The sequence below is a fragment of the Dunckerocampus dactyliophorus genome, chromosome 16 (genome assembly GCF_027744805.1).
Source record: "Dunckerocampus dactyliophorus isolate RoL2022-P2 chromosome 16, RoL_Ddac_1.1, whole genome shotgun sequence".
Taxonomy (NCBI): domain Eukaryota; kingdom Metazoa; phylum Chordata; class Actinopteri; order Syngnathiformes; family Syngnathidae; genus Dunckerocampus; species Dunckerocampus dactyliophorus.
The window spans coordinates 15,343,430-15,367,353 of NC_072834.1; the positions used below are offsets into that span (position 1 = coordinate 15,343,430).

General features: G+C 40.4%; 1 protein-coding gene, 1 non-coding gene and 1 pseudogene across 6 annotated transcripts in view; 1 reads left to right on the plus strand and 2 right to left on the minus strand.

The window, feature by feature from the left end:
• Positions 1–1,725: 1,725 nt before the first annotated feature.
• Positions 1,726–1,931, minus strand: LOC129169606 (U2 spliceosomal RNA; annotated as a pseudogene).
• Positions 1,932–6,493: 4,562 nt separating this feature from the next.
• LOC129169603 (U2 spliceosomal RNA) lies at positions 6,494–6,684 on the minus strand. Its single transcript, XR_008566449.1, has one exon. It is a non-coding gene; the product is annotated as a U2 spliceosomal RNA (small nuclear RNA).
• A 5,630-nt stretch (positions 6,685–12,314) lies between these two features.
• LOC129168708 (glutamate receptor ionotropic, kainate 1-like) overlaps positions 12,315–23,924 on the plus strand; it is a 28,490-nt gene continuing 16,880 nt past the window's right edge. For all 5 annotated transcript variants that reach the window (XR_008566319.1, XR_008566320.1, XM_054754277.1 and 2 more), the window contains exons 1-9: positions 12,315–12,655; positions 13,680–13,847; positions 14,064–14,321; positions 17,464–17,645; positions 19,017–19,070; positions 19,217–19,387; positions 19,907–20,050; positions 23,463–23,570; positions 23,675–23,719. Coding sequence is in view for 3 of the 5 variants with exons in the window: in XM_054754277.1 (XP_054610252.1) it covers positions 12,574–12,655; positions 13,680–13,847; positions 14,064–14,321; positions 17,464–17,645; positions 19,017–19,070; positions 19,217–19,387; positions 19,907–20,050; positions 23,463–23,570; positions 23,675–23,719 (1,212 nt within the window). In the remaining 2 variants the exon portion in view is untranslated. The remainder of the gene's footprint in view (positions 12,656–13,679; positions 13,848–14,063; positions 14,322–17,463; positions 17,646–19,016; positions 19,071–19,216; positions 19,388–19,906; positions 20,051–23,462; positions 23,571–23,674; positions 23,720–23,924) is intronic.

Consider the following 23,924-nt stretch of genomic DNA (forward strand, 5'->3'; position numbering starts at 1 on the left):
TATTATTATTATTACAATGATTATGTTGATATTGTGCCTGTTGTGAGATCATTCACACCTGCAATAAAAGCCTGTTGTTCCAGCGATCGAGTGTGGCGCTTGTGTGTTCCACCGAACGTTACAGTGACATTGCTGAAGGAAGAATCCTACATTTCATTAACGTCTTTGAATGCGTCTTTTGAATGCCTGATATTTGTATTTTAGTTCATTTTTATGTGTGAAAATGCTTCATTTAGGCTCCAAAAAAGGAAAATTTGCTTAAAATATGCATTTTTTGAACTAACCGTCTTCAACCGTGAAACGGCATGATTTCTTGAGATATTTTTGGAAAACCGTGGGTGAAGCCACAAATTTCAAACCCCGATGTGTCGAGGTATGACTGTATTCCCATTTACGTGTTAGTCATTATATTTTTCACATACTGGTATCAAAATATAAGTGTGTGATGTGTGCACTCCATAATAGTGAATTATTTAAACAGGGCATCTGCACAGTCTTAAAAAGTCCTAAGTCTAAAATCCGATTTTAAGGCCTTAAAATGCCTAAAATTAAAATAAAATCTCATAAAATGTCTAAATACAATTTTGAAAGATCTTTAAAATGTATTAATGTTGCTTTTATGTAAAACAAATGTATAAACATCAGTCTTTCTTTTAAATGTTCTGATTTTTGACTACTGTAACACGACCGCAGGACGGTACTCAAGTAGCTGTGAATCCCCGTTTTTTTGTTTACATGCCAGTACGGATGTGAAATGGGTCTTAAATGTTCTTCATTATGGTCTTTAAAAAGTTTTATGTTTGATGTGTTGAAACCTGCAGAAACCGTGTCGTTTTCGTCTTTAAATGAGCTAATCTTGGGCTCCTAAGCTTTTTAACAACTGCAAAATCATCTTGATGTGTTTATTTACTATTCTGCTTAATACAGGAATATTAATGGAAAGCGGTATAATGGTGGAATACAGTGATACATACCAACGTACCGTTGTCAGGGCCGCCTCGCTTTCTATGACAACATGGCACAAATCAGGAGAGCTGATTCCAGAACCACCACAGTCCAGGTCTACGTTTCAGAATAGTTGAGGCCTTTTTGCTTGTGTTTTCATACCGTCACAGTTGATCTGAGGCTGGAATTTTTCACAAGCGATGCGAGGAAGATGATAGGGGCTCAAGTTCCATGCCTTGACCCCCTCTGCAGCCCCTGCCGCCACTGCGGCCCCCAGAGCCGTTGTCTCCGACATGGAAGGTTTCACTGGGCCAACAGGGCGAAAAGAAAGAAGCACAAATTTGACTTGAGCCAATGGGAGAAAGTTGTAGTCTATTTCAGAACCTTTCATGGCCTCATTCTTGCTAATAATCCTAATTTATATACTATTATATATCCATAATGTCTGGACACATGGGCGAAAATGCATGTACAACACAATTATACAAAGAAAATATGGACATTTATTTATTTTAAATATACTGTACATATTTTGTTTATATTCCATTATAAATATTTTAAAAATGATTACACTTTTTTTAGTACTACAATGTACATGTCTATATATAACAGTTTTAACTTATATATCTAAAATACGTTGTCAAAATTGCATTCATAATTAATACATTTAAAGATAAATTCATACATTATTTTAGTGTTAATCTTTTATTGTATTGATTATGAATGCTCTACTTTGCTCAGAAAGTACACGATTTCGGTTCGGTTATTTTGAACAAATATGGGGTGTGCACCGTTCCTGGAGGTACTGCAATACCAGGTCGATGCGTGGAGTGGACGGAGCAAGCCCCTATTCCATCTCCCTGTTCCAAAAATCAATTTAATATATGGTCCCCGGATAGGGGACGTATCAGATATTAAACTGATAAGAACAGATTTTTTTTTTTTTTTTTTTTTAACGTGTTTATTGTCACTGTTACAAAAAATTTACTACATTTCAAAACATTTTTTTAAAGATGCCTTTTAAAATTCAATTATTTACAACACCAATAATTTAAGTAAAAATAAAATCAGTAAAAATTCTGTAAAATTAAAAGTGTTGCAGGCAGCAAAATGTGTAAAATTTGTACAGACCATTTTAAAAAGTCATAATAAGCTTCAGTGTCGTCTGTTGCACAGGAGTGCAGTGAGTCCTGATCAATAGTGAGTTCACCCCACTCTCCCAGACAGTAATTCTCCAGGACGCTGCCAGGACGTCCCGAGGCCCTCATCCTTCTTCATTTCTCCCTCCTTCCTCTCCCGGAGAGCCAGGCCGTCGCTGCCGAGACCTTTGCTGTGAAGCTCCGGGTGCCACCTCCGGGTGGGCACAGACGACTCTTCTTTGTGACTGTGTCCTTGGCCCGCCGCTTGCAGCTGTCAGAGTCGCTGCAGCCATTCGGATCACAGCCACGGGGGGGGTCTGTCTGTGCCTCCTTACCAGCAAGTTGCGGGAGGTCCAGATGGCGTCTTTGATGGCGGCGAGGGCGAGCCACTGCTTTTCAAACTCCTTGCAGTTTAACTTCTGGTGGCTCGCCCCATAGAGCACGAGCTGTGCGTTTAGGACCTCCCTTGCTGGCAAGTCCGGGAAATTTAGGTCGCCGGCTGTCGCCCACAGGTCTCTGGCAGCACTGCACTCCCAGAGGAGATGCCTCACCGTCTCAGGGGCGCCACAACCCGGTCGGGGACAAGTTGAGTTTGCTGCCATTCCTCGGGAGTGCATAACGGACCTGACTGGGAGGACCTCGTGGGCCACCATCCATGCCAGGTCCCGGAGTCTGTTTGGGAGAGCCGGGTGGTTGACGTTGCGCCAAACATCTGTGGGCTCGCCAAGTGCGAGCCCGCGCACTGGACTCACTGGATCCCGCTCCTGCACAACAGAAACGACAGAGCGATGATTTTTTAAAACGTCAAAAGTTTCTTTTTCCAGATTAAAATGTCTTAAAAAGGTCCTTATAAAAGCATATGCTGGTGGTAAATTAAAGGAAACAGGTACAGTTTGATCTAAGGGGATCAGTTTGAGCCGTCTTAAGTAGGAGCCCATCCAGTATCGTGCCAGCGCTTTTGTTTTGGGATTACTGGATGGGCTCATCGCACTCATCAGGTGTAGGGACGTGTATCTCGCTCCAAGGAATATTTGGAGGTCTGGCACTCCTTTTCCTCCTTTTCCTTTTGATTTTTTCATGACTTCTCTCCTCACTCTCTCCCACTTGGAGCCCCAAAGGAAGTAAAAAATGGCTCGGTCCAGGTCTAAAAGAACGTTTCTTTTGGGGGTAAAAACAGAGCTGATCAATAAAAGCAAAGGTAAAATCACAGCTTTTATGATTAAAACCTTTCCTTCCAGGGTCAGCTGTCTCAGTCCCCAAAACCCCAGTCTTTGCCTAACTTTCCCTACCACGTCGCCCCAATTTGTTTCACCTCCCCCGTCCTTGCCAAATTTAATTCCCAGTATTTTTTGGTCAGTCTGTGTCACAGTCAGGGGAAGTCCCGTCTTCTCCGATTCCGTCCAGGGTCCATAAAACTGGGCTTGGGTCTTTTCTCTATTGAGTTTTGACCCAGAGGCCCGTCCATAAAAGTCAGTCAGGTCCAGTGCTCTTTTAACAGATAAAATATCCGTGCATAAAATGTTCAAATCGTCCATATATAAAATACATTTTGGTACGAGTCCCCCTGGAATAGTCGCCCCTTTAATCCATCTGTCCCTTCTCAAAATCTGTGCCAGAGGTTCTATACATAAAACATACAGGAGGGCAGATAACGGGCATCCCTGACGGACACCGCAGTTAATTTGGACTGCTTTTGTCAGATTCCCGTTTACCACAAATTTGCTGGTAATATCCCGGTACAGCAGTCCCACCCACGCTACGAATCTTTCCGGAAAACCCATTCTTTGCAGTACCCTGAAAAGGTACTGGTGCGAGACCCGATCAAAGGCTTTCTCAAAGTCTAAATTTAGGACTACTAACCGAATGTTTCTGTCTCTCGCAAGACAGATGGTGTCACGAATCAGCATGAGGCTGTCTGTGATCTTCCTCCCTGGGATGGCACAGGTTTGATCCGGGTCAATCAAGTCATCTAAAAACATGGACATACGTGTCGCTAAAAGTTTACTAAAAATTTTGCAGTCACAGTTTAAAAGGGTAATAGGTCTCCAATTTTTAAGATCGGTCTTGTCTTTTGTCTTATAAAGGAGTGTCACTATCCCTACTCTAAAACTGTCAGGTAGTCGGCTACTTTGTTCAAATTCCTTAAAAACAGCGAGTAACTCTGGTGCTAAAATATCCCAAAAAGTTAAATAAAATTCCAAGGGGAGCCCATCCTCACCTGGGGACTTCCCCTTCTTAAAAGCCACGACGCATTTATTTAACTCTTTGAGAGTAAAATCCTGTTTTAAAAGCACATTTTCGCTCACTGATTTTTCAATAAAACCTAAAACTTCTAAAATAGCTTCAGGCTTTGTATTTTTAGTTGCATAGAGTTCTTGATAAAAGCGTTCTATTGTTTCATTTATTTCAGTTGTTGTTTCCACTATGCGCCCTTCTTTATTTTGTAATTTTAAAATACCTCCTGGCTTGCTTAGGATTTTTTTAAAGAAATAGCGGGTGCATTTTTCCCCTTCTTCTATTTCTTTTTCCTTGCTCCTTAAGATAACACCTTTACTTTTGATTTTTGCTAGAGTAGCCATTTCATTTTTTACCTGCTTGATTTCTTCCTTGAAATTCAGCCCTTTTAGTGTTAAGTTAAAATAACGTTGTAAGCGTTTTTGCAGTCCTATCATGTATCTTTTTTCTTTGTAAGATTTTTTCCGTCCTGCTTGTTGAAAGAAAAGCCGGGTCCTTAACTTCACCATTTCCCACCACTGTGCTCGTGAAACATGCAAGTCTTGAAGGGTCTGCCAGTCCTTGAACCGCTCCCTGTACTGACTGACCAAGTCTTGATCTTCCAGCAGGGAGCAATTCAGTTTCCACGGACCTCTTCCCACTACCACACCCGAGGGGAGTGAGAGAGTGCAGGAGAGAATCAGGTGATCAGAGAAAAAGACAGGGGTCAATCTAGCATCAGTAGGTGGCCAATCCCGTGTGAATATGTAATCTATGCGAGAGGCTCTGGTGCTGTCGCCACTGAACCAGGTGAAGCCCTCCTCTCTAGGATGCATGGCTTTATAACAATCGTGCAGTTTGAAATCCCTACTCATGGCTTGTAATAAAACCGATGTTTTATCAACTTTAAAATCTTCTCCCGCCCCCCTTCTGTCTTTCCTGCTTAAAATGCAATTAAAATCCCCCCCCACCACTATAGGTACCCGGCCTAACATGTGGAACTGCAAGTTTTCTAAAAAATCATACCTTTCATTTTTTTCGTTAAAACCATAAATATTTAAGAGGTTAAAATCCTGTCCCATAAAAGTCAAGTGTGCTGATAGTGCTCGTCCCTCTCTCACCACGGTGCTCCCCTTCACCGTAACGTGGGGGTTGTTGATTAAAATGGCCACTCCGTCATTTTTGTTCTCATTTGACCCGCTCCATAAGGATGTTTGTGGCCACATTTCCTCCCACTGTTTGTAGCTTTTTAAAAAGGGTAAACCACATTCTTGTAATAGAAACACATCTGACTTAAAAGTTTGAAGGAAGGATAAAACACTCTGAGCTCTAACTTTCGACTTCACACTTCTCACATTGATGGTGGAGAAGGTGAGAGTCACAAGTATGATTTTTTTTTTTTTTTTTTTTTTTTTTTTTTTTTTTTTTTTTTTTTTTTACATACCAACGTACCGTTGTCAGGGCCGCCTCGCTTTCTATGACAACATGGCACAAATCAGGAGAGCTGATTCCAGAACCACCACAGTCCAGGTCTACGTTTCAGAATAGTTGAGGCCTTTTTGCTTGTGTTTTCATACCGTCACAGTTGATCTGAGGCTGGAATTTTTCACAAGCGATGCGAGGAAGATGATAGGGGCTCAAGTTCCATGCCTTGACCCCCTCTGCAGCCCTTGCCGCCACTGCGGCCCCCAGAGCCGTTGTCTCCGACATGGAAGGTTTCACTGGGCCAACAGGGCGAAAAGAAAGAAGCACAAATTTGACTTGAGCCAATGGGAGAAAGTTGTAGTCAATTTCAGAACCTTTCATGGGCTCATTCTTGCTAATAATCCTAATTTATATACTATTATATATCCATAATGTCTGGACACATGGGCGAAAATGCATGTACAACACAATTATACAAAGAAAATATGGACATTTATTTATTTTAAATATACTGTACATATTTTGTTTATATTCCATTATAAATATTTTAAAAATGATTACACTTTTTTTAGTACTACAATGTACATGTCTATATATAACAGTTTTAACTTATATATCTAAAATACGTTGTCAAAATTGCATTCATAATTAATACATTTAAAGATAAATTCATACATTATTTTAGTGTTAATCTTTTATTGTATTGATTATGAATGCTCTACTTTGCTCAGAAAGTACACGATTTCGGTTCGGTTATTTTGAACAAATATGGGGTGTGCACCGTTCCTGGAGGTACTGCAATACCAGGTCGATGCGTGGAGTGGACGGAGCAAGCCCCTATTCCATCTCTCTGTTCCAAAAATCAATTTAATATATGGTCCCCGGATAGGGGACGTATCAGATATTAAACTGATAAGAACAGATACTACACTTGATCTTAGCCAAAAGGCCGAGAAGCGATAACCACGTTTGGACAGATCGGACGAAGTGACTCCTGACACAACAAACTAAAGTGAGGGTTACACACACACCAACTGCCCAACCACCGTCACGCGTCAATACGCCAAACAACAATGCATTTTTACATGGCAAAATATTAAACTGTTGATTTAAATGCCTTAAATGACTGAAATTCACGCGAATTACTTAGCTTGTTACGGTCACGTGGTTAACGTCGATCCAATAAGAAGCGGCGGTAAATATATTTCATACAACTAAATATTATACAATTAACGACAGCAATAGACAATAGACAATAGTCAATTCTAAACACACAAACGTTGGTGTGATGTTGTTGCGAAAAGCAAAGTAGCTGCGTGGTTAATATTTAAATAAACGCAATCATGAACACGCGTCACCATAGTACTTCCGGTGTTTTTCTGGTGCCACCGGCAGTATAACACGACCCCCACCCGGTGACGCGGAGTGTGAACTACACCATACAGCTGGCATATAACAACATAAACAACAGAACCCGGCAGTTGTTTGGCTAATGTGGAGGATTGTGCTTCGCCAGATGGTTAGCGATGAATGTTTAAAAGAAATGTTCTTCGTCCCCAGCACTATTACATTGCTAACCAGAAAGCAACAGCGACATCTAGTGTCGGACATTACAAACAACATTGGGCAGTCCGGCAAACCTCCATACTAGTTTTTGACTCAGTTAAAATTCGGGAAATATACGGGAAACGACTTAAACGAGAGGGCGACGGGCAAAAACGGGAAACAGGAGGGTAGATATACCGACACATACTCCAAGGATGTCAGCCTGCAGCTGCATCAGTAATCTGTTAGACGTCATGCCTCCATCCACCTGCAGGCGCACCAGAGGAACGCGACTGTCCTGGTTCATTGCGTCCAGGATCTACCAGAGGACATGAAGACTCATACAATCATTGTTGTATGTATTGATGACTTTGTAGTACAAGGTCCCTAAAGTCTGGACACTGGCAAAAGTTCATATAGTACAAAATTCTGTAATGAAATTAATTGTTATTCAATATAAATACACGTTTTTTATTTTTCACTTATTGATTTTGCTGTATGTTATGGATATTATATATTTGATTCATTGCAATTTGTCTGTTTAAGTTATTTAATTGTAATGTTTTTAAAATAATTAAAATAATTATGTACTTCAATAATTACATGAAACAAGTATAATGTATATAATATAAATACAAATTCCTGCTATTCGGTTGACTTTTCTTTATTATACGTGCCAACGTAAAATAATATCAAGGGTGTCATCCTTATATTATTATAACAAATTTTTTTAAAAAGTATTATTTCAATATAGGCATTTATTAGGGGCTAGCTGAGGTTGGCAACCGTCCTGTATTGAACTGACAAGGGACACATTTCGTCCTTTATTACCATGTGAATCAAAACTTAGTCTGTAAGATGTGGAGTCTATTGACAACAGCTTGTCACATTTCGATGATTGACTTCGTGGCCATGTTGCCGGACTTGCGGCCATACGTTTTGGACATTGGGTGAACAGAGGAGCGTAGCTGTCAACCAATCACCAGCTGGTGGTGAGTTAGCTCCGATGGTGGGCGAGGATGCCGGTCAGACCTGGCATTATTATTATATGATATTAATATTATTACAATTATTATGTTGATATTGTGCCTGTTGTGAGATAATTCAAACCTGCAATAAAATCCTGTTGTTCCAGCGATCAAGTGTGGCGCTTGTATGTTCCACCGAACATTACAGTGACATTGCTGAAGGAAGAATACTACAATTCATTAACGTCTTTTGAATGCCTGATATTTGTATTTTAGTTCATTTTTATGTGTGAAAATGCTTCATTTAGGCAACATTTTTTTGCCTAAATATGCATTCTTTGAACTAATAGTCTTCAACCGCGAAACGGCATGATTTCTTGAGATATTTTTGGAAAACCGTGGGTGAAGCCACAAATTTCCAACCCCGATGTGGCGAGGTATGACTGTATTCCCATTTACGTGTTAGTCACCGTATTTTTCACATACTGGTATCAAAATATTGTGTGAAAATAGTGTGTGATATGTGCACTCCATAATATTGAATTATTTAAACAGGGCATCTGCACAGTCTTAAAAAGTCCTAAGTGTAAAATCCGATAATTACAATTTAAGGCCTTAAATGCCTGAAATGATTTTAAAATCTCATAAAATGTCTAAATACAATTTTGAAAGAGCTTTAAAATGTATTAATGTTGCTTTCATGTAAAACAAATGTATAATGCTGTCAGAATAATCACACAAAAACTATCAATGGAAATCTGTGTTCCTTCCTAAGTGGACAGTTTGATTTGACAGATATGTTCACCTTATTTTTGACCAGTTTATAATTATATGTATATAATATATAATTGGAGTTTTTTATTTTGCATTACAACTACATATTTAAAAAAAATAAAATTTCCTTGATTAGGTTGTATTGTATATATTTTGGAATTATTAATACATTTCCATGTACTGATAGATTTATATTACATGAATTATAATTATAAATGCTATATGATTTACTTCTAGGGATGTCGTCACACAAGATCTCACAATATCTCACAAGATTAAAATGTGGCGAGATTTCGCATATGGAGACAAGCTATCGTGAGAACCGGGTTTACGAGATCTCGCGAGATTAAAGCATGACGAGATTTCCCGTTTGGAGAAAAGCTGTATCTTGAGAACAGGGCGGCATCGCTACTATGAATGATGCAGTAATATGGAAGTGGCAGGGTGCGAGGCATTGCTGGAAGCGCGGCATTAAGTGCTTTAAGCACACCTTGCAAACCAACCTACCTTGGTGTTCACAGCGTCAACGAGTGATGTGGCATTTTTTCAAACGGAGTTATTGCTACTTGTTGATGTCCAAGCAGAAACTGATGTAATTCTACATTTGATCAAATTTACTTAAAGATTTGTCAGATCAACCCATTTAGATGTTCGGACTTGTCCACACCTTTAATCACAGAGTGCTTCCACTGACGCTCATTGCATTTGTTGGCAACTGTCAAGCATCGGTTCCAATTTATAACGCACCTCATACATAGAAGAAATCCGTGTTGACAATTTAGCGACAGAGAAAAAGAGAAAAAGAAAAAGAAAAGAAAAAGAAAAAGAAGAAAAAAAAAAAAAAAAAAAAAGACAATTTAGCGACACCGTCTGTATGTTTAGCAAGTAAGGGTGTGCATTTAAGTGATTCTTGCATCATGCATTTATTCGGTAATTAAATACAAGCCATCTGCCGAGCAGGCGCGCGGAAATGAGCCCCAATTCTGTAACGTCGTGCAGTGCATGTCTGAAAGCTGTAAGAAAAAAAAAACCCTCCATAATGCAACCCAGCCCCTAACCAGCATTGCCAGGCAGAGCTTGGACACACTTGCCATTAAACAAAAAGCCAGTGGAAAAATAGAGCAAAAAGGCATAATGTGACTAGACTTACAGAAGTAAAAAGTTGATACTAATAATGAATAAAAACACAAAGATTTGTTTTTGTATAGATTTTGTTATTTATTCTAAATCATTTTTTTTAAATCATAACTATGAAAGGACCGCTGGACAGCCCTTACATAAATAGACAAAGTAGACAACCGAAAAACACTGAGCTGTATAATTATTATAATATATTATCATAACAGTGGTTTGTTTGGTATCAAAAAATGTTGACAAAATATCTTTGAGCGTCAATTTGTGGGACAAAAAACATTTCAAAACGCACCTGCATTGTTTTGTGACTCAGTTAAATAATAATTCTTTTTTTGTCCAGTCCAATCATTAGGTAGCATTGTTGATGTAGATGCCCTTACGTGCTGAACAGATTTTCTCTGCCAGGGAAACATGTAAGATACTCTTCTCCCTGTTATATGGATTTTATTTGACTTGATTTGATGTTTTATTGTCATGCAAATTGGAGCAGCCGGACCGGAGCAGGAGGGGATAGAAAAGAAGAGAAAAGAAAACAGGGGGGCAAGAGGGGGACAACACAGAGAGAGACAGGAACAACAGCAACAAAAACAATTGCAACGGCAATAACAAAACAACAGAAACAAACAGGACTACATCAGCTGATGTCTACGACGGCCATAAAGACCATCATGGAGAGGACAAAATACTATCAACAGCCACCGTGATAATACTACATTGAAACAGTCATGCTTATTGTTGGTAATAATAGTAATGAAAATATTAACCATGATAGTGAACAGGGCCGCACGGTGGCTTAGTGGTTAGCATGTTGGCCACACAGTCAGGAGATCACCGTCGCTGTAATAAAACCAACAACATGATAACACCCTGAGTGAATCAGTGAGTTATGTGTGGAAGTACGTATGTACTGTGAGTGTGTATATGTTTGCGTGTACAGGTATCTCTGTAGGTGCGTATGTGTGCATGTATATATACGCGCATAAATGTGCGCAAATGTGTGAACGTGTAATTGTCACAGAGAATGTATGAAAGGACAAAGACTGACTCCCAGCACCCAGCAAGCCCCGCCCCACACAGCCAGGCCGAGCTCCCACCAAGGACCAAGGCCGGCCCCCCAAGAGCCGTGGACCCAAACTCGTGCCTCGTGACACCCCTATTTATTTCCTATTGCGAACATGATTTTCCTTTGCCGAGTAGCTTGCAAAAAGCACTGTTCCGCTTTGTCATTTTTGTGATGCGTTCAGGGCCCATTAGCAAATATGTTTGGTCCTTCCCAACAAAGATGCTGCTGATTACCCTTTTTGCTCATTCTGTATTCGGTTCTTAAAGTGTGTCTTCTGTCGTCTTCTCTTCATCATCATCAATCTGTCATCATTAGAAGACTGGCCGCCATCGTTTGAGAAAGTTCACATTTCACTTCATGGTGAAGAAAATGTCAGCACTGACGCCGTGGAAGACATTTTTTCCCTTGAAGACAATGCAGAAATGGACCCTTTTGGAAATCTCTTGACTTTTTCCAAATGTCACAAAAAGTCAGACTTAAGATATTTTAATGCACGCTGGTGATTGACGTCACAATGTGTGGCTTGTGTGTGTGTGTGTGTGTGTGTTTATGGTCTTTGCAGGAGGTGATCCAAGCAAGCAGGACAGTTTTATAAGGATCCTCCTCGGGAAGATAATCTGGCATCTGCTCTGTAACCTGAAGATTATTTCTGCTCTCATCAGGACCAGCCTGCATCCTGCAGGAGCATCGCTGCCAGGCCATCTGCTGCTTAATCCTCGCAGCCCAAAGAAGGACGGACAGGCATGGTGGGACCTCTGCTGTAGCTTCAATGTAAAAGTGGGCACCCTGACGTGCTATTTCAGGTGTTTGACTCCTTGTCTGGTGTGCGTGAAAAACATAAACTCACCGGCCACAACATTAGGTATACATCTTGCTTAATCCAACGTTTATGAGGAAAAAAACGACTTAAACCTGATAACTTAGCTGTTAAGTGTACTTACTGAGGTGGATTGACCATTTGTTAGATAGAGTGCATGTTTTTTTCCATTTACACACAAACGTACGCCATGTAAGTAGTTTTCCGGCTTGTCTCTTATTTTGAAGGGCGTCGTCGGAAGTCAGCCGGTCGTACAGAATGTGGCTTAACGCTTTCGCTCTCATCTTCATGCTGTTGAATGAAAGAGTGACGGCTGCTGTTGATTCGGAGCCAGTTTTAGGAATTTGAAATACTTTAGCGGGATTATGTTGGACCTGAAATTCGGGTCACATGACTGCTGATATTTTGGACCGCTCAGTGCTCCTTGGTGGAGGTTCTTTGTGTCTTCTTGTCAAGTTGACGTAATGGAGATGGAGGTGACTTTCAGGAGGAGGCAAGAGGAGCTCGAAGAGTCTTCCAGACTGTCATGGTGACCTGGGCTGGATCAACATGGACTCAAGAACCCCCCTGGTTCTCCTGCTGGTGCTGCTCGTCCAGCCGTGGCTCGGCTCGGCTCAGGTTCTACGGATAGGTGAGAGAAACTTCTCTGGGGTTCCAACCTGTGTGCTAATTATTGCTCATTATTTACAACTATGATTAATCTTTTTTATGAATGAAATGTTTATACACGAGTGGCATTTTCTCACTTTTTTGTCTGAGTAAAAGGGATTATAATGGGATGCCTTGTTTGTAAAGCAAGTTAGTAAAAAATTTAAAAGTTATAAAAAAAAAAATAAACAAGCAAAAAAAAAAAATTACAGTCGTCACTAAACTTAAAAAAACATGTCCAGGTCATTTTTTAAAATTCATATATGTATATATATTTATTTATATGATGTATTGACATATTATTTTGAATTTTTCTTTTAAATATACTGTACTGTTGATTAGATATCAGTATTTTAAAAAATATTTACTATACATATTTGTTTTATATCATTGTATATACTGTATTTATACAATAACTTTTTGAAAACAACAATGCAGTTATTTAAAAAAAAATATTTAATGCTCCAACAAGTAGGGTACCTGAGCCATTCCTCCTCAGTTCTATAAAAATATTCCAAAAAAAGGTTCAGCTTTTATTTTTCTTCATCAGGAAGCCAAAAAAAGATTAAATTTAGTTATTTAGTGGAACAGCCGGTTTTCTTTGCTTTACTTTGGCCTTTTAAGGTAGAAATGTTTGTATTTGTCCTGGTTGGCATCAGCACTGAGGGTGGCTGAGGTTGCTGTCCCAATACTTTTGTGTACCAAGGCGTGTGGAGGGCTATTTTTAGAAGGGCACGGCACGTTAACATCCCACCACAGCTGGAAGATTAAAAGCGTTTAAAGTGTTGACAACAACATGAAACGCAGCATTTCTTTTCCGGGAGCCGTCAAAGCAAAGCGCAGTGAAGACGTCCATCAAATTAACTAAACTTTGAACTTCGCCCCTGCGCGGCGTCGGCTCGCGTCTTCTTTCACCGTCTTCTCGTGGCGTTCGCGTTACGCAAGGAACAAAACGGACTCCATCGGCACGGTTGTACTTCCTCTCCCCCGTCTTTATGTCCGTCCAGGTGGCATCTTCGAGACGCGCGAGAGGGAGCTGGTGAGCATGGATGAGCTCGCCTTCAAGTTTGCCGTCAACAACATCAACCGCAACAAGACGCTGATGCCCAACGTCACGCTGACCTACGACATCCAGAGGATCAACTTGTTTGACGGCTTCGAGGCGTCCCGGAGAGGTAGAAGGACGCAAATAAATGATGTGGATTTCTGACAACATATCATAGCAATCCCATACATAGCATGCACATATGCCCCCTAGTGGCTGGAAGCAGCATATGGATGACATTTTATGGGTTTTCCAAAGTGTCCCCACATACAAGTGTTTTGTTAAGATGAATAATGAAGACTGAGGGACAACTAAGGCCTCTTGTCCAACGTCCTTGTGTCTTCAGTGTGCGACCAGCTGGCTCTGGGGGTGGTGGCCGTCTTCGGACCCTCCCACAGCTCGTCGGTCAGCGCGGTCCAGTCCATCTGCAACGCCCTAGAGGTCCCTCACATCCAGACGCGCTGGAAGCATCCGTCGGTGGACAACAGAGACACGTTCTTCATCAACCTCTATCCCGAGTACACGGCCATCGCCAGGGCCATCCTGGATGTGGTCACCTTCTTCAAGTGGAGGAAGCTGACTGTGGTCTACCAGGACAGCACTGGTAGGTCCACCACAATCACAAGAAATCCTTTTATGAAGTTACTGAAGCACAGTCAGAAGACAAAAAGCTTCTTAGACGTCCTCAAAACTGGACTTGGCGGATGGCGGCTCCATTTTCATTCCTGGGTGGGCTGTGCCATTCAGAAGGGGGAAATCATTTATCCGTCTGCACCTTTATCCGGATCTGCACCAACATTTAGAGGCTCCTTGTAACTCACAAACTGAGTAACTAACTCAGGGGTGTCCAAACTTTTTCCAGCGGGGGCCACATGGTGAAAAATGAAAGGCTGCGTGGGTGAATTTTTGCCCAATGTTCTGTAAAGCGACACATGTAAGAGGTTATAGATACGGGATCTCAAGGGAAGACGGCATCTCAGCTTTGTGATAAAGCTGGGGGTGTGAAAAAGTGTTTGCCCCCTCCCCGATTTCTTATTTTTTTGTGTGTTTGTCACACTGAAATGTTTCAGATCGTCAAACAGTGACAACACAACTGAACACAAAGTACGTTTTTTAAATGAAACTTTTTATTATTAAGGGAGAAAAAAATCCAAACCTTCATGTCCCTGTGTGAAAAAGTGATTGCCCCCTAAACTTAACAACTGGTTGGGCCACCCTTAGCAGCAACAACTTTGTGCTAACTTGCAATGAGTCTCTTGCAGTGTGGAGGAAGTTTGGTCCACTCATCTTTGCAGAATTGTTGTAATTCAGCCACACTGGAGGGTTTTCCAGCATGAAGCGCCTTTTTAAGGTCATAACACAGCATCTCAATAGGATTCAGGTCAGGACTTGGACTAGGCCACTCCAAAGTCTTTTGTTTTGTTTTTCTTCAGCCATTCAGAGGTGGACTTGCTGGTGTGTTTTGGATCATTGTCCTGCTGCAGAACCCAAGTTGGTTTCAGCTTGAGGTCACAAACAGATGGCCGGACATTCTCCTTAAGGACTTTTTGGTAGACAGCAGAATTCATGGTTCCATTTATCACAGCAAGTCTTCCAGGTCCTGAAGCAGCAAGACAGCCCCAGACCATCACGCTACCACCACCATATTTTACTGTTGGTATGATGTTCTTTTTCTAAACTGTGGCGTTACTTTTACGCCAGATGTAATGGGACACACCTTCCAAAAAGTTCAACTTTTGTCTCGTCAAACCACAGAGTATTTTCCCAAAGACCTTGGGGATCATCAAGATGTTTTCTGGCAAAATTGAGACGAGCATTAATGTTCTTTTTGTTTCAACAGTGGTTTTCGTCTCGGAACTCGCCATTTTTGCCCAGTGTCTTTCTTATGGTGGAGTCATGAACACTGACTTTAACTAGGCAAGTGAGGTCTGCAGTTCTTTGGATGTTGTTGTGGGGTCTTTTGTGACCTCTTGGATGAGTCGTCGCTGCGCTCTTGGGGTCAATTTGATTGGCCGCCAATCCTGGGAATGTTCACCACTGTTCCATGTTTGTGACTAGTGGCTGTCACTGTGGTTTGTCCCAAAGCTTTAGAAATGGCTTTATAACCTTTTCCACACTGATAGACCCCAATTCATCTCAGTTAAGTTATGTTTTAACAGGGGGGCAATCACTTTTTCCTTCCTTCCCTTGTAGGTTTGGATTTTTTTTAATCATAAAAAGTTTCATTTAAAAGCTGCATTTTGTGTTCAGTTGTGTTGTCATTGACTAATATTCCAATTTGATGATCAGAAACGTGCTAATTAACTAACAGCAATTAATACACAACAAATAGACAGTACCACTTTGACTTATGTGTGTACTGTATCATTCATTCCATAGTAACTATTTAACTAACTATTACCATATAAAGCACAATAGGCGGACAGTACCAGTATCACTGTGCTGTGGACTGTACCATTCATGCCATAGTGACTGACTCAAAAATGGAAGGTAACTGACTGACTAATTAGCTAACTATCTAACTAACGACTTAGCTAATCATCTACTTAACTACATAGCTAACAAACTACTTAGCTGCCTAGCTAATTAACTGACAAACAATTACCATATTAAAACACAATAGGCCATTTTGATTGAGGTATGGATCGTACCATTCATGCCATAGTGACTCAAAAGGTGAAAAAAAAGACTAACTGACTAACTTTTTAGCTATTGTACATGACAATCACTACTCAATCCCTTGGCTCATGCTACCTACCTGACTAATTGCTTAGCTAGCTGGCTAAGGTGCTAAAATAACTAAAATAATGAATACACAACAATGGACAACGCCATTTAGACAGAAGTGTGGACTGTACCATTCATGCCACAGTGACGTATGAGTAGTGGTACTTAACTAACTAACTAACTAAATACATAAATGATTAACGTTCTAACTAGCTAGGTCACTAACTTTTGATAGTGATTGGATTGTGTACCTAATGAAGTGACTACTTATGAGTGACAGGTGAGAATCAGCACATCACCTGACATCACAATCAATAGTGTGCTCTTAAAGTGTCCACCCTGAAATGTCACAGCTTATTGATTTAGATTTTGTGTTTGTGCTTCAAAGATGATTGTCTTTGAAATGTCCAAACACAACACGCAGCTAGCTTTATTTTCGATTTGATTTGATTTTAGCAGCTAGCTTTTTTTTTTTTTTTTACTGAGCTAGATTTATTTGAAAATGTATTTGATTTTAGCAACTAGCTTTATTTTTTTTTATTTATTTGACTTTAGCAGCTAGATTTTATAATGTATTCAATTTTAGCAGCTAACTTTATTTTTTATTTGATTTGATTTTGGCAGCTAGCTTCATTTTTTTAAATAATTGGATTTTAGCAGCTAGATTATTTTTATTCATTAAGTTTTAGGATCTAACTTTATTTTGTATTCTATTTCAGCAGCTTGTATTTTTAAAAATAATTTGATATTTAGCACCTATCTTATTTTTTTTTATTTATTTGATTTTAGCATCTAGTGTTATTTCTTTTAAATTGATTTGATAAAATAAAAAAACCCATCAAACTTTGATAACAATTTTTTTTTTTTTTTTTTAGCGGCTAGCTTAATTTTTTTTTTTTAATTTCTTAGATTTTAGCAGTTAGCTTTATTGTGGACCATCCCTTAACCCCTCCTCACGGCAAAGCGCGAAGTGGCCGTAAAAGTAAATATATGACAAATAATCTCGTTTTCACCTGCAGGCCTGATGCGCATGCAGGAGTTGATCAAGGCGCCCGCGAAACTCAACCTGAAGATCAAAATCCGCCAGCTGACGCCTGGCAACCAGGATGCACGTCCTCTGCTGAAAGAGCTGAAGAAGGACAAGGAGTTCTTCATCCTCTTTGACTGCTCCTACCATATGGCCTCTGAGCTCCTCAAGCAGGTCCGTGTGCTCAGGAAGAACAATTCGAATCTATTTCATTCCATATTACTTATGTACATTTTACAAAGAAAGCCATCATTCCATCATTTCATGTCAAAATTGTGGGCTTTTTTCGACACCGGTACATTTTACCTGCATAACCAGGTATTTATAAATGATTACCCACTTATGGTGAATAAGATGTGCTTTCTGTGGGGAAAAAATGGCCTATTTTTAGTTCTTCTGGCTTCTTTTAGAATGTTAACGTTCGAAGGTTTGGAAATTGCGTTGATTTTGGACAAAGTGCTTTAAAAGTGCCTGACACTGTGACAACTACTTGAAGGAAAACTGCACTTTTTTAAAATTTTGCCCATCATCCACAACCCTTTTCTGTGCAGCTAAAAAGACACAGCGAAGAAAGCACATAATGGGACACACCTATGCCACCTAGAAAGCCCGCTATTAAAACACCTCCAGAACCCTCCAACAAGGTTTAATGGTTTTATATCCACCCTGTGACCACTTATTTTGCTCATTTCACTTCCTTTTAGTAAGTGAAAACCTTGGTTATGATCGCACTACATTGTCATGTAGCCTTACAAAGCATACCTGGAAGAACAAGAGGTGAATAAATGTATTGCAATTGATGTGAAACTGATGAGGGGTAGGATTAAATAAGCTTTGCTTCTGCCTACTCCTTTTTGGACATGCAAAACTGTGAACTGCATTGTGTGATGTGCTACTGTTTGACTTGTATGCATGTTCAAGATGAATTAAAACCATGAACCATGAACCATGAACCATTTTAAGCATTGGCGAGTGTGTGGTGAAGTCGCTAGCAGCTAGCTGATGTGGTGTGGTGCGGTGAGGTGTCACTACGCCAGTAAAGTAGTTCTTCGGCATAACAGTGTTAATAACAATAATACAATAATAACAATGCTGCTGTATCTCGGTTCATATGCAGGTCACATTACATGTAAAAGGAGCGGGATTTTTTTCAGAAGGCTTTATAGATGGAATAGGTGCATCCAAATACGTGCATTCTTAGTTGCCTCTTTTTATCTGTTTTTAGAACGCACATAAAAGATAAAGATGGGCAAAATTCCCCCCCAAAAAGTGCAGTTTTCCTTGAAGCGACGACAATGTGACAAAGCAGTGTGCTAATTACAAGACAACACACTACATGCATGTGCAGCAACCTGGATGGAAAATGTTAGTTTTCTTTAAATACTACGTTTAAAAAAAATCATGATTTCATGATATCCTTGTTTATAACATGGAACCATATATTTAGATGAAGTAAATAAATAAATATTTTACATAAGCAAGTGTATATTTGTGTAAAAGAAACTCTTTACAGTTTTATTCATTTGTATTTTTGCCTTTTGGCAGCTTTCCTCCATGGGAATGATGACGGAGTACTACCACTTCTTCTTCACCACGCTGGTGCGTTGTCACGCTCATCGACTGTTCCTGGCTTGAGCTAAGGGATTTCTATGATATGTTGTGATGTGTCAAGCAGGAGAGCCCGCATGTACTGTACGTAAATGCTATTGCTAACGCTAACATTCCTGCTGTCTAACCTGCTGTAGGATTTGTTTGCCTTGGACTTGGAGCCGTATCGCTACAGCGGGGTCAACATGACAGGATTCAGACTGCTCAACATCGATGACCCCTGGGTGGCGTCCACCATGGACAAGTGGGCCATGGAGAGATTGCAGGGACCCAAACAGGACAGCGGCCTGATGGACGGCGTCATGACGGTATCAATAATCATAACAATGCTGCTGTAGCTTGGTTAATAAGCAGGTCACATTATGCAAGTGGGGCGTTGTTCACGGTTTTTGGAGGTTTTTTCTGAAGGCTTTCCGAAGGTATGTTCATGTCTCACCTGATAGTGGATGATGGGCAAAATTCCAAAAAAGAGACATGAACACACATTTCGTTCCCTAAGGAAAACCCTAAAAAAACTCGCCAACATAGCCACAAAGTCGCTACTTTAGCAGCACTGATCCCTCCTGCTACGTCTTCTTATTCTCCCTCAGAGCAGGTGCATATGAGGTATGATAGGCGTTGGAACGACAGCACAGTACATTCACAGACAGTCCCATTATAATGGGTTTATGAGGGAGGGTGAATATGTCGTGCTAAATCTATTTGTGGCGGTGTAAATTGATTTGTGGCGGGCCACCATAAATAAATGAATGTATGGGCAACACTCTCTCGAATGGATAAAAGTTCACTCTTCACTCGTTTCTAATCACGACCTTTTTTCCTCACAGACGGACGCGGCCTTGATGTATGACGCCGTGTTCATGGTTTCCGTGGCGTCGCAGCGCGCCACCCAGATGACGGTCAGCTCCCTGCAGTGTCACCGCCATAAACCGTGGCGCTTTGGACCGCGCTTCATGAACCTCTTCAAAGAGGTCGGTGTCCACTTGGCTTTTAGCTTGACTGCCGGCTGTCATCATGTTGAAGTGTTTTTATTTGAACGCCTCTGCGAGCTAACATGATCAACGCTCTTTATGAAGTTCTTCAGCAAGTTGTGAAGTGTTTGACTGTCAGAGGAATGAAGCATTTGATCCAAGACGGTTTTGATCCGTGGTGAAGGGATTATCATTCAGTCCCATCGCTCATATTTTCGTCTTCACGCTTTCAGAGCCTCCTCCCCCTCAGGCCGCAATGGTCCGACCTTTTGATGATTCATCTCCTGGTGATTTTTAATGCCAGGAAACAGTCATTTGGATCAAAAACATCTCACATTTGTTTCAGTGTCTGAAATGAACTCCTGACCCGTGGCGCTTCAGACGGCTCCTCAGAACCTCGTTGGCCCTGATGGAGTCACAGCTAGAGAGAGTGGCTGGATGGAAGCTAATAAGCTAACTAAACACAAACGTTTCTACCAGGCTCATTTAGAAAAAATGGAAATACAGCCAAGATTTGGTCAAATTTGCGCCAGCATTTTTGTTTTCGTACTCTTGTCTGGTAATATTTCATGTCTTCAACTAGTCCGTTTGCGCTGTACGGTATCGTTCCGCGAAATAACGCACCCTATGGGTTTCTGATTCACCGTCTGTGCCTTTTTTATTGAGTGTGACTGCAAAATAACCCGCCAAAGAAAGTTGCGAGTGCCAGCACTTTGATAAAAATGGTGAGAAACACTATTGAATTGCGTCTCACCAGGGTGTACGGGAACTCTGCATCAATAATAAGTTCCAGCTTGTCCTCATTTATAATTATTTTACATTGTTTTCTGCATGTAAAACTTTATTTATTCCCCCTAAAATATATTTTTTTATGTATTTGGGTGTCTGGAGCAGATTAATTGGATTTACAATATTTCCTTTGGGTAAAATTGCCTCGTTTTTGTTTTCGTCTGATCTTTTGGAACGAATGAAACCCGAGGTTCCACTGTAGAAGAAATCTCTTCCAGTCATCATGAAACTAAAAATGTTAATATTTGAATTCACATTTCAGCATAGTTAATTGTAGGGGTGGACTTAATTTCCTTGATCAATTCTATGGAAAATGAATACACTTTTAGTCCTATTTTTATAGATTTAATACAGTTTTTACAAAATAACTTTTTAAATATATCTTTACGAAATATAATTTTAATAGGATGGGAGAGTCTCTCCCTGATTGTTCTGAAATCCTCTTTTCAATTCAGGTTTCATATTGAAACAACTGAATCAGCAGCGCCTCTGCTGGCTGCAACTAGGTAGTGCACCCCATTTTGCCTCAATTGCATCAACACGTGATTAATCGGCAATACACCAAATAGTATCAGTCAATGCATTCATCATTATAGATAATGTTTTATTGAATATATTATTATAGATAATTGTCATGTGTGCAAAAAAGAAGTTTTGAAATTTTGTTAAATATAATATGTAAAAAATGTAAACTGTTTCTATGATTTTCATTTTGTGTTTGTCCTTATCATTGATCATTGATAGCCTTGTGAAAGTACTACTCGACTACACACAAAGAACACTACGTTTAGGGGTTCAGATGTCGCTTTAAATAAGCAGACTGAAGCCTGGATTTTGTTTCTGTGCCGACTCGCTCCTTACCCTCCAAACCCACATGCACTTCCTAAAACAATCTAAGCCCGGGTCGGCTGATAGTACATTATTGCCTGTGTGGATACAACTCGTTACTGCGCTGCAACAGGTGTTGGAAGGGACGATGTAGTGACGACGCAGGAGCGTAATCCAGGTTTGAGAGTCAAAGTCAATCCCAGAGGATGTTGGGTCCTGCCTGGCTTTGTTTTTGACACTCCAGGGTCCTATCTATAAAGCTTTGCATACGCACCTTTTTGGAGTCATGGCAAAAAGGCGATGACACATCAGGTGTTGAAGTGAAATCATATGTTAGAAATAAACACGCAGTGGAAACCAAGATTTATCCATCATAGCATGACAACATCACGCCGTTATTGACTTGAAAACATTTGTGAAAAGTGTTGTTATTTTACATGACACCGACGGATACCATTTGTCATTTATCATAAACACCATTACTAACCAGTGTAGTATCCTATATACATGAAAAACACAACGCAGCACTTGAATATTTCATCATTTTATTTCATAATCCATCCATCCATCCATTTTCTATGCCGCTTCCTCTCATTAGGATCGCGGGGGTATGCTGGAGCCTATCCCAGCTGACTTTGGGCGAGAGGCAGGGTACACCCTGGACTGGTCGCCAGCCAATGGCAGGGCACATATAGACAAACAACCATTCACACTCACATTCATACCTATGGACAATTTAGAGTCTCCAATTAACCTAACATGCATGTTTTTGGAATGTGGGAGGAAATGAAAATATCATGTTTTCAATTAATATTAATTCTAACAAACTTCAAGTTTAAGTTTACAAGACACAGAGATAATAAGTCCTCAGTGCTCCATTGCTCGCTTTTCTTTGGACAGTTTATCAAAAAAGGACAGTTCCTGGTTGCATCTGTCAAGTATGTCATCAATACAACGTTTATTTGTCTTATCACCAAATATTTTTACAATACCCATCCGGAATTACAGCAATTCATTTTGCACATAACTTCATCCCTGTTTTGAGTCTTTGCGTCCACCTTTGCATTGAACAGATTTTGCTCAGCTTATATTAATCTAAAATAGGGTATCGATTAGGAAAAATGTAGAAACATGCTCACTAAAAATGGAAATGTATGCCTTGATATCTGACCACTTTTTTTTTTTTTTTTTTTAGTTTTGCCTCGGTTTGCCCTGCTCCATTCACAGCGATGACATTGGACATGCTGTCACTCAGCCTTTGTTTTATTGGTTACGCCACTGCTGTGTCTTCCAAATCTACTTTTTCCAGTATTTCCACCCCCATTTCCATGAAAGTCCCCTTCATCGTCCTCGTCGTCTTCAAAAAGCCATGATTCCGAATGACGACTATCGTATTTATATTTACTATTATTATAATAATAATAATTATTATATATTTATATATTATGGATGCCACATTCATGAGTGACTTTGCATTGACCTTCTATGGTGAAGTCGAGGCGTGAAAAGGGGCGTGACTTGAGGCGGAGTTGCATACGTACACTTCTCCTCAAGGTGGAATCCATGAACCACAAAATTACGTGAATGTGTGCGTACACCACTTTTTATAACTGAATATTTTTGTCCGTGCGCACGTTTTGGGTTTCTGGCGTACACAGACTTTTAGTCAGAATTCCACACGCATTTTTATAGATGAGGCCCCTGGACAGGTTTCAAATGCAAGCTTGAGCAATGTTGCATCACACTGAGACACATCATACTGAAAGCTGTTCCTAATATTGTGACATCCCTGCAGGCCCAGTGGGATGGACTGACAGGTCACATTGTTCTCAACAAGTCGGACGGTCTGAGGAGAGACTTTAACTTGGACATCATCAGCCTCAAAGAGGACGGCGCTGCCAGGGTGAGGGACTGCACTCCCATGATGCTTTGCTCCATTTTGCCATGCCATGTTACTATCAGTCATGAATATGAATTAATGATCCGCATAATCTCACTGTCACCCAGGGTGTTATGGAGGCTGGAAGTCGCCTCACCAAGAGGTGGATCAAGGTTTGCTTCCACTTTGCTCAAAAAGCCTCTCCTGACCTTGTTGATCCTCCTCCTCCTTCTTCCTCCTTTGACTCACGCACTTTCACCTTTCACACTATATGGACTAAAGCTGGGGTGACCAAACTTTTTCCACTGAGGAACGCATACATAAAAATTGAAGGATGGGGGCCACTTGATACATTTTGTACATTGAATAAGCTAATAG